Below are 8,949 nucleotides of genomic sequence, written 5' to 3'. Positions count from 1 at the left end.
GTTGTCATGGTTATGAAGGAAAATACATCCCAAAACAAGGCCTGCGAAAACATGCATGCAGGCAGACGGAATGGGGAGCCATCCTGCGAGGGTGCTGCTCAGAACAGTGCGTGTGCCAGGTCAAATCCCCGTTCCTGCCCGATATTGGAGAAGGACACAAGGAAGCAGCCGTTTCTGCCATTTTTCTTAATGACGCATGCAGAACAGATGCGGCGGGGCCCCTTTGGGAAGATAGGAGAGAAGAATGCGTGAGTAAAGAGAAGTTTGCTCAGCTCAGTCAAGCATCGTGACCCTTCGCGGTCGGGTCGCCAGCGAAGCATCCAGCCAAAAGATCCAACAGGCCGAGACCGAGCGAGGATTACCGGGGGAGCGGGCCTCGGTCCCCGGAGACCCCCGCCCGCCTCGCTCCGTCTGTTGACACTCTCTTACTCCATTGACTTTTTCATTAACCTTTTATCAAAATGTTTTTCTCTCCCACACTCCATTGGCAGCGCCCCCCCCCCACCTCCCCAAGAGCAGCAAGATTCTGGTCCAGCTGTTCCACCTTGTGGTCAGATCCGATATACGCGGGTCCGTACACGCACCTCCGTGAGAACGCAAGACGCAGGAAACAGGTTTTATTTGGTGCTGGAGACTTCACGTGTGCCAGAATAACGTGCATTTCTAGTGTTTGGCCTGTCCTCGGGTTGGGACTTTGTCCCCGCAAACGTGTCCTCGGTGGTTCTATTCCGCACACAGCGCTGCAGATTTAAGGAAAACACCCACAAGGGCCGCAGGTTCACGTCCCGTGTCGGTTTGAGGGTGTAAACTGTGGAAAGTTGCCGAAAATGTCCCGTTTCACACAGAAAATGTGACAATTTATCAGCGTTTCTGGGTAAAATGACAGCACACGGATGAAGAAGGGATTTTAATTATCAAAATCACAAGTCATGAATAAACCCCAGACAGAAATAATCCTGCTACAGATGAGGACAGAAACCATCTCTTTTTTTTTTTTCAAAGACTCGATCAAATTGACACCAGACAAAGCAGAGACCAGGCAGCCGTGGTCCTGTCCCTCAGGCTGGAGGACAGAGACCAGGCAGCCGTGGTCCTGTCCCTCAGGCTGGAGGACAGAGACCAGGCAGCCGTGGTCCTGTCCCTCAGGCTGGAGGACAGAGACCAGGCAGCCGTGGTCCTGTCCCTCAGGCTGGAGGACAGAGACCAGGCAGCCGTGGTCCTGTCCCTCAGGCAGGAGGACAGAGACCAGGCAGCCGTGGTCCTGTCCCTCAGGCAGGAGGACAGAGACCAGGCAGCCGTGGTCCTGTCCCTCAGGCTGGAGGACCTTCAGAACTCCTCTTCGGCGTTCCTGCTCCTGCTGCTCTTGAGTTGCTTCAGACGCTGGATGCACTCCTCCACGGTGCGCTCTCCGTGCACCTTGTTGTCCCGGGTGCGCACGTTGACCGTGTTGCTCGTCTTCTCCTTCTCTCCCACCACTGCGACGGGCAAAGAGCAGAGAGGAAATCAATATTCCTGACGGACAGGAAGAGAAAAGGCGGCGATAAGGAGGAGAGCGTGTTAGCACCGACCCAGGATGAAGTTGTACTGCGCCAACTGTGCGTTCCTGATCTTTTTGTTCAGGGTGCAGCCGGGGTCCAGGTCCACGTCAGTCATGAAGCCGCTGCTGTGGAAGTCCTGCCTGACCTGCCGTCGTCAGGGGGAGAAACGGGCACGTGAGACACGAGTCTTTCTGATGAGGCCTGGATAAAGCCATAATAAAGGATCCACTTTGGAGGATCCGCCTGGACCGTTACCTTCTGGGCGTACTCCTCACAGGTGGGTCCCACGGGTACGATCATGACTTGAGACGGGGAGAGCCAGAGTGGCCTGGAAGGAAACACCTGCGTTATAAAAGAAGCAGGGCGGCTTCCTTCTGACGAGCGCAGCGACCACCCACCATTTCCCAGCGAAGTTCTCCGTCAGAATAGCGATCATCCGCTCCACGGAGCCCAGGATGGCTCTGTGGATGATCACCGGTCTGTTCTTGTCATCGCCATCATGCCTGCCAAATATACGCAGGAGGAGAATGGGAAATAGGACTATTTAGAGCAGTTTTTTGGGGTCCTTTTTAAAAAAAAATACAATAAAAAGGCAACAGAATGCTGACCCGACAAAGGTGAGATTGAAGCGGATCGGCAGCTGGAAATCCAGCTGGATGGTGGCGCACTGATGGTACCGGCCAATGGCATCCTTGATCTGAATGTCGATCTGCACGCAAGGGAAGAGCGATGAGCCGCCTGAGGCCTGGGGGTCCAACAGCGCCACGGCTGTGTCACATGACTCACCTTCGGTCCATAAAATGCTCCATCGCCCGGGTTGAGGACCCACTTCTCCCCAAAGTCATTCAAGCTGTTCTCCAGTTGCTGTGAAAACAAGCAGAAATTCAGGGTGAAGAGCACGTTCACGGCCTAAAGCCTCCTCCTGACCCCAAACACACAGCCAAGCAACGCTCAGGTAATCACAGTTCTGTTCCGGGCTGCAACCAGACTGACCCCCACAGACCCCCGCCCCCCCCTCTACCATCCCATCGCACCGAGACAGGACCCCTGCTGACCTGAGAGCCGTTAATAGTCGACAGACAAATGATAGACTGGACAGAACAAATCGACACACGAGCAAATATAAACACAAGCTTTGAGTGCAGGAAATGAAAAGGGGCTAAAACCCAGTTATTAGGATGATTACACACACGCTGTGTAACGCCGTAGCCGTTTATCAAATCCTTTCTTAAAAAGAGGCTGTACGCACTCGATACAGTGGAGCCTGCGGAGGATGATAAGACGCCACCCGGAGTCACGCACAAAACGAATAACACACTCCAGGTGATAGAATTATTACAATTACTGAGCGGGCCGATAACTCGGGCAGCAGAGCCTGAAGAAGCATCGACTGCTGCAAGATAAGGCTGTGTGGCACTAAAGCATTCAACAGGAGAGAGAGAAAACTATTGATCCGTTATATTTATGGCAGAGATTGATGCCGTCAGTCCAGAGGACAGATTTACCACTGCTGCAGCCTGGTAGCACTCAGGAAGCTTCCATTTCCTAACAAGGCTTTAAAACCAACATGAAATCCTGAGACCACCAAATGAGGGAAACATCACCTTCTCTGCTTGGTCCCAGACCTCAGGGTCCCCCAGGAACTTCTCTGGTCTGGTGGACAGGTTGAGTTTGAAGGTGAAGCCAAAAACACTGTACACAGTGCGCAGGAAGTCCAGGCAACCCTTGATCTCCTCTTCAATCTGAGACACAACAGGAAGGATGAGGAATGAAGCCAAAAATACCCAATAACAAAGTAAATAAGCAGCAGCAGCCTGTTCTGACCTGATCCATGGAGCAGAAGATGTGAGCATCATCCTGCTGGAAGCGGCGGACGCGGGTGAGACCTGTCAGAGCTCCTGACAGCTCATTCCTGTGCAGCACGCCAAAATCTGCCATGCGGAGCGGCAGCTCCCTCCAGGAGCGAGGACGGTGGTCAAACATCAGACTGTAGTCAAACAGAGTTTAAGAGACGGCCAGATTAACCATCCGTCCCGACTCATCACACTGTTTCATCCCACTGTTTCAATACTGCCCTAAATGATAAATGAGCTTTGATTAAGGCCTTCTAAAACATCCGTTTCACCAAAAATGAAGCTTTAGGCTCAGCTTTTCCAGACTGGAAACAGTCTGGAACATATGTGGGCGTGCTGGACTTTGCTGCTGGTGCTCACTGGACCTCACCAGTGTCCGGGGCAGTTCATAGGTTTGAGGGCGAAGGTCTCCTTCTCCGACTCAAATGAAAACATGTTCTCGCTGTAGTGCTGCCAGTGGCCAGACGTTTGCCACAGCTTGCTGTTGTATATGTTGGGGGTCACCACCTCCTGGAAACCCCTGCGTCTGTACTCGCTCTGCCGGAGACATCACACTCACTCAGACAACCAAAGCGTGATGACAGCGCCCCTCTTGTTCACAGCGTTACTGCACACTCACTCGTATGAATTCAATCAGGGTGTTGTAGATGAAGGCTCCCTTTGGCAGGAAGAAGCAGCTTCCAGGACTAAGATCGTGGAAGAAAAACAGTTCCTGCTCCTGTCAGAGGAACAAAGACAATATTTTGTTAGCGTGATGCAAGGTTTTAATGAAGGGCTCAGGACAGACGGGTTTGGAAAGATGCCGTCACCTTTTCTCAGACAGCAGCTGGTTTGACCAGCGCCGTGCTGGAAAGGTTACTGTTCATTAAACTGTTGTGACAGACAGAAACACACCCTGGCTTCAGGTGTCCTGATCAAACCAACCCCTATTTGTTCCCAACCCAAAGGTTCCCTATGTGAGCCACAGATCACAACATTAGACACCACTAAGAGTTGTTCAACACGGTGTTCTACGCCTGTAAAGACATAGAGAATATATAACTATATCCCCATAAAATACTGTTATTTAAAAGCGATGTCCTCCGCTAAAGTATCACGAACACCACTCTGAAACCAAACAATTAACAAATCCTCGTTATTTCCTTTCACTTCCTACCCGTCCTAGTTTGCGGTGGTCTCTGTTCTTGGCCTCCTCCTGAAATTTCTCCCACTCCTTCAGCATTTTCGGGTCAGGGAAGGAGATGCCGTAGATCCTCTGGAGAGTTTCCATGTCTGCTTTTCCCTCCCAGTATGTAGATGAATTCTAGGAGAGAAGTGCGTCAGCTCATATTTCTTGTGGGGCTGTGAAATCCCCCCGAGAGCAGAACACGAGGGAGCTGCAGGAATAACAGCTACAGGATTTGGGACACAGCCAAGATTAATGCTGCAGAAATCAACACGACCGATTTAGAATCGCTGGAAACAGGGATCCTCACCTTGTGGATCTTGAGGGCCTTGATTTTTCCAGTGTGTCTCACGTGAGGCCCCCGACACAAGTCGATTAAAGGTCCACATCTGGAACAGAGGATGGACGGTTTAATGCCTAAAAGAATAAAACCGTTCATCGCCACAGCTCCAGCGCTCACCTGTAGACGGTGGTAGTCGGGGTGGAGACCTTCTCGTTCAGAATGCGGCACTTAAACTTGTTGTACTGCAGGGAGGAGGAGGGTATATAAAGAGCTCAGCAATGTTCCCTCACTACAGTTTGTGCCTGTGGGTACCTTAAACATCTCCAACAGAGTTTCCTTCTTGATCTCCAGCCTCTCAAATGGCTGCTTTTCCTTGATTATCTTCTTGCACAGGTTCTCCAGACATGGGAAGTCGTTGCTCGACACGCCCCTGTCAGAACACCAGAATGGTAAAACACGTCACCCTAAACCACAGGACATGTCAGATAGCCTTCGACGTGCACACACTGTCGGTGTTAGTGGGTTTCAGGGTTAACGCTGTCGAAATGCCCTTGTGGAGAACACTGGCCAAGAGCACATTAGCATAGAATGATTCGGTTAAGGAGGTTGTAGAATTAATTAGCACTTGTCACAGTCTCCTGCTGCCCGAGGAGACAGATGCATAAAGGTCAAATGAAAAAGTTGTTTGTGAAGAAGAAACGCTCTAAACGGTATTTAACACAAAACTGCCATAAATTAAACCCCAGTTACGGGGTATGACTGCAGTTTTCAAGGTTCAACTCAATTTTACGTGCAATCTATTATCTATTTTTTTAATTAAGTTAATAGGTGCGGAGACTTACTCATTTTCCAGGAACATGTCGTAGTAAAATCCACTCTCAATGGGGGGGCCGTAGCAGAGGCAGCCTCCATACACCCTCTCCATGGCCTCACCTAAGATGTGGGCACTGGAGTGCCAGTAAACCTGAATATAACAAATATGACAAGAAAAGTGGGTCCGTGGATCAGCGTTAAACAACAGGTCAGGACAGTGTGGCAGAACTCAAGGCTGCTGCCCTTTAAATGTCAGGGGTGACACCAATTTATCTGCGACAGAGAATCACCAAGGAAAACATGTACTTCAAGCGTCAAAGAGCTCATTTTGAAAAAACTCACAGCCTGAGCCTCCTCATCATCAAATTTGAGAAGTTGGAGGCTGCAGTCTGCCTCCAAAGGTCTGTCCAGGTCCCAAACCACGTTGTTGACCTTTGCGATCACCGTGTTGTCAGCGAGGCCTTGGCTTTAGGAAACACGCCGCATTTGAAATAAGATGGAAATAACTGTTAGTAGCAGCAATATGCCGAGCTGCTTAACTAAGTGTTAATTACACAGATGTGTGGCAGGATTTATTTGATAAGCTGGTGCACAGCAGATGAAACTGTTTTGTATTAACATACTGGGGCATTGCAGTAACCAACTGACCTGATCCCACAGGCCACCTGGTACGGCGTGGTCTTCCAGGACTCGCCGTCTACAACCTTCCCATCAGGCAGGGTCACCTTGATGGCTTGGCTATTGTTCGCAGCTCTCTCAGCCATCAGGGCTTCGTGCTCAGCTTTCAGCTTTGAGTACAAACCGAGGCGCTCGTCGATGTACTGGGGCGGTGGGGACAGCTAGGTTCCAAAACAAAAAGCAAATTTGGAGAAGGATTACGGTAAGTTCTTTTCTTACCAGAAAAGCTTGTCTTACTGGGATATTTTAAACAAAATGAATAGAAGAAATTATAAAATGGCGCGGCCTCTCTGATAGCTGATGATAGCTTAAGTTCATGGTTATAATATATTAAAGCATTCAGACAAGCACAATTTGACCAACTCACCTCACTTTTACCTCCAGCGTCACCAGCAGCACCTTTAGCTTTCTTCTTCCCTCCATCTTTGGTGTTTTCAGTTCCAGCCTGGAAAAATCAATTAGGACATAAGGTCAATGAACTTTACATGATGAAACGTCTAGGAATAAAAATAGGTCAGTTAAAATGACTGTTTTTAGGAAAAATAAAGTCACCCATACCCTCCAGCTTAAAACATTTATTTAGTATACAGCCTCGTTATAATAGCGAGCCCTAATATAAAAGTAAACCTGCTTGGTCAGAAAAGACTTTTCTATTTGTGGCACCTGTGTGTTATGCTGTCAAAGAATTGTGAAATATAATAAAGTTTTCAATGTTGGATTGAGTTTTGTTTACACAGGTGTAATATGTGTTAAACCTACATTTGTCGACCAAATAAGTCAACAGCGAAGCCAAAATAAAGGACAGATAAGGATAAAAAAAATTAAAATACTCTAAACATATCGCCAAGCAACCGTGTTTATTGCCTTTCTTAAATCAAAGTATCAGCAACATTAGTACCGCATTCGTGGCTAAATGACAGCAAGAATCTGACTAGAATTCTGCTAGCTAACTAGCTGCTAGCTGCACAAACCGGCTTAAAACAGGCGGACACATACAACAAACTCAAACATTACCGTTTTCCCCGGGTCCACTTGCAGTTGACTCATCTTCTCTACGACAGGCTGCTCGGCCATAGCAAACCCAGGCTTAATTCAGAAAAGAACTTTGTTAAAGTGGGTGATTTATTCGGCACACGGTCAAGAGGTGCCGGGTGAGGAGTGATGACGTACCCGGATGTAGCTACAATGATGCAATATTGCCGCAAAGGCAGTGGGCGGGGCTTGTTTTGCGAGAGCGAGCGGTTGTGTGGCGGGAGGGGGGGGGTGCGGGGGGTGTCTATAATTATACACTGCACAGTAGGAGGAAATTTCATCATTATCCTTCTTTATTGTATTATCCTAGTAAAAAAAATAACTTTGACGTGATGTCAAGGTAGAATTATTATGTGTTTAAACCACATCTGTATTGTCTTTTTACACAGCTCCTTTGTGTTTCAGGGTAAAATTACCATACAGCCGCTGTCACATAATTGCTGGCTAAAGCTCATCAGACACATACACAGCATTTTGAGGCACGCAATCAAACCCACAGACCTGACTGCTGATTGTTCTACCACTTGACCCCAGCCACAGCTGCTGTCTGCACAGGGTGGGGAGAAGCAGAAATCTATGCAGGGGAAAACTGATCAAGCTGATATTCCATGGAGATTCCTTGCATATTCTCAGTGTTATGCTGCGTTTGTGGGATTGCTGCTGTGAACGTGTTACTGATGAATGAAGGGTTTTAGCCCCTACTTTGAAAGTGGTGCAAACACTGATCAGTCTGGTAGGAGATTCACTCATCTGTTTGATTTTAGAATTAGAATTATCGGTCGAGTCAGTCCTGTGATGAATGAACTGTCCAAGTGGATTGATGTTGACTTAAATGAATCGAGATTGATGTAAATATCATTTTAGACAGAAAAATAATTGTAATTCATGGTGTTGTTGACTCCATGTTCCTCATATTCATTGTTGAGCATCTAAATGTTTTTTTAATTGAATTAATCCAGCCTCATACAGCCAATTTTAAACTCAAAATGCATGTTTAATTTATATAAACACTAGTGGTAATTAGGATCATATGGTCTGCACAGCGTGTCTCTCCTGTGATGCTAGAAGGCACCAGATTCAGACAAGTTGTGCATTTCAATCTTAGTCAAATAGTTTTAAACTTCTGACTCTCTCCGAGGGAGCATAGATGAAGCTGTATAATCCTCTGCTGCTGCGCCTCGTTTGTTGTGTGGAGAGGGAATTCTTGAATAATTAACCTTCACTTATAGAAGCAGGCAGTGTGAATAATCCACTCCTGGGCCCTGGCTTGGACATGAAACACAGTCTTGAGGCTCAGACTCATATAATAATGCATGTTTAGACTGTATTTTAAGGCAGGAAATGTCACAGTTTCATTGTGTATCTATGAATATTTTAAAGTGGCGCACAGGCGAGACCTATTCGATTAATCATGGGTGAGTGAAACCAGCATTATGAGAAATACTGGTCGTTTTGATGGGAAACTAATGCAAATGCGGCCTTTATTCTCTGTCCTGGTGTTGGCTTTTGTTTGAGCTCCTTTGACTCTGTGGAGTGTTGTTCAGCAGCCATTAGGTGTCAGCAGTGAAGCCCTGCGAAGACACGCAA

The 8,949-nt window shown here is 47.8% G+C and overlaps 1 protein-coding gene across 2 annotated transcripts; it reads right to left on the bottom strand.

The window, feature by feature from the left end:
• Positions 1-894: 894 nt before the first annotated feature.
• tars1 (threonyl-tRNA synthetase 1) lies at positions 895-7,514 on the bottom strand. 2 transcript variants are annotated; one of them, XM_029829936.1, is made up of 20 exons: positions 7,345-7,514; positions 6,698-6,775; positions 6,301-6,491; positions 5,995-6,118; positions 5,682-5,803; positions 5,152-5,269; positions 5,017-5,081; positions 4,867-4,945; positions 4,548-4,694; positions 4,011-4,109; positions 3,762-3,928; positions 3,363-3,525; positions 3,143-3,280; positions 2,325-2,402; positions 2,147-2,247; positions 1,937-2,041; positions 1,794-1,866; positions 1,569-1,683; positions 1,289-1,475; positions 895-1,246 (listed from the first exon to the last, which is right to left on the bottom strand). In XM_029829936.1, the coding sequence occupies exons 1-19, from the start codon at positions 7,402-7,404 to the stop codon at positions 1,327-1,329; spliced, it is 2,172 nt and encodes a 723-aa protein (XP_029685796.1). In that variant the 5' UTR covers positions 7,405-7,514; the 3' UTR covers positions 895-1,246; positions 1,289-1,326. The 2 variants fall into 2 exon arrangements, with proteins under 2 accessions (XP_029685796.1, XP_003978376.2); XM_003978327.3 differs by having other exon boundaries at positions 895-1,475.
• Between the last annotated feature and the right edge of the window lie 1,435 nt (positions 7,515-8,949).

This window comes from Takifugu rubripes, chromosome 21 (assembly GCF_901000725.2).
Source record: "Takifugu rubripes chromosome 21, fTakRub1.2, whole genome shotgun sequence".
Lineage (NCBI taxonomy): Eukaryota > Metazoa > Chordata > Actinopteri > Tetraodontiformes > Tetraodontidae > Takifugu > Takifugu rubripes.
The sequence above is the reverse complement of the archived record's forward strand: the minus strand, read 5'-3'. Positions and strand labels throughout refer to the sequence as shown.

Coding starts and splice junctions, on each gene's coding strand:
- tars1 (XM_003978327.3), bottom strand. CDS start 7,404: ATGGCCGAGCAGCCTGTCGTAGAGAAGATGAGTCAACTGCAAGTGGAC. Junction 5,270..5,681: donor GACATGTTCCTGGAAAATGA/GTAAGTCTCCGC, acceptor GTGTTCTGACAG/GGGCGTGTCGAGCAACGACT. Junction 2,403..3,142: donor TCTGGGACCAAGCAGAGAAG/GTGATGTTTCCC, acceptor TTGTTTTCACAG/CAACTGGAGAACAGCTTGAA.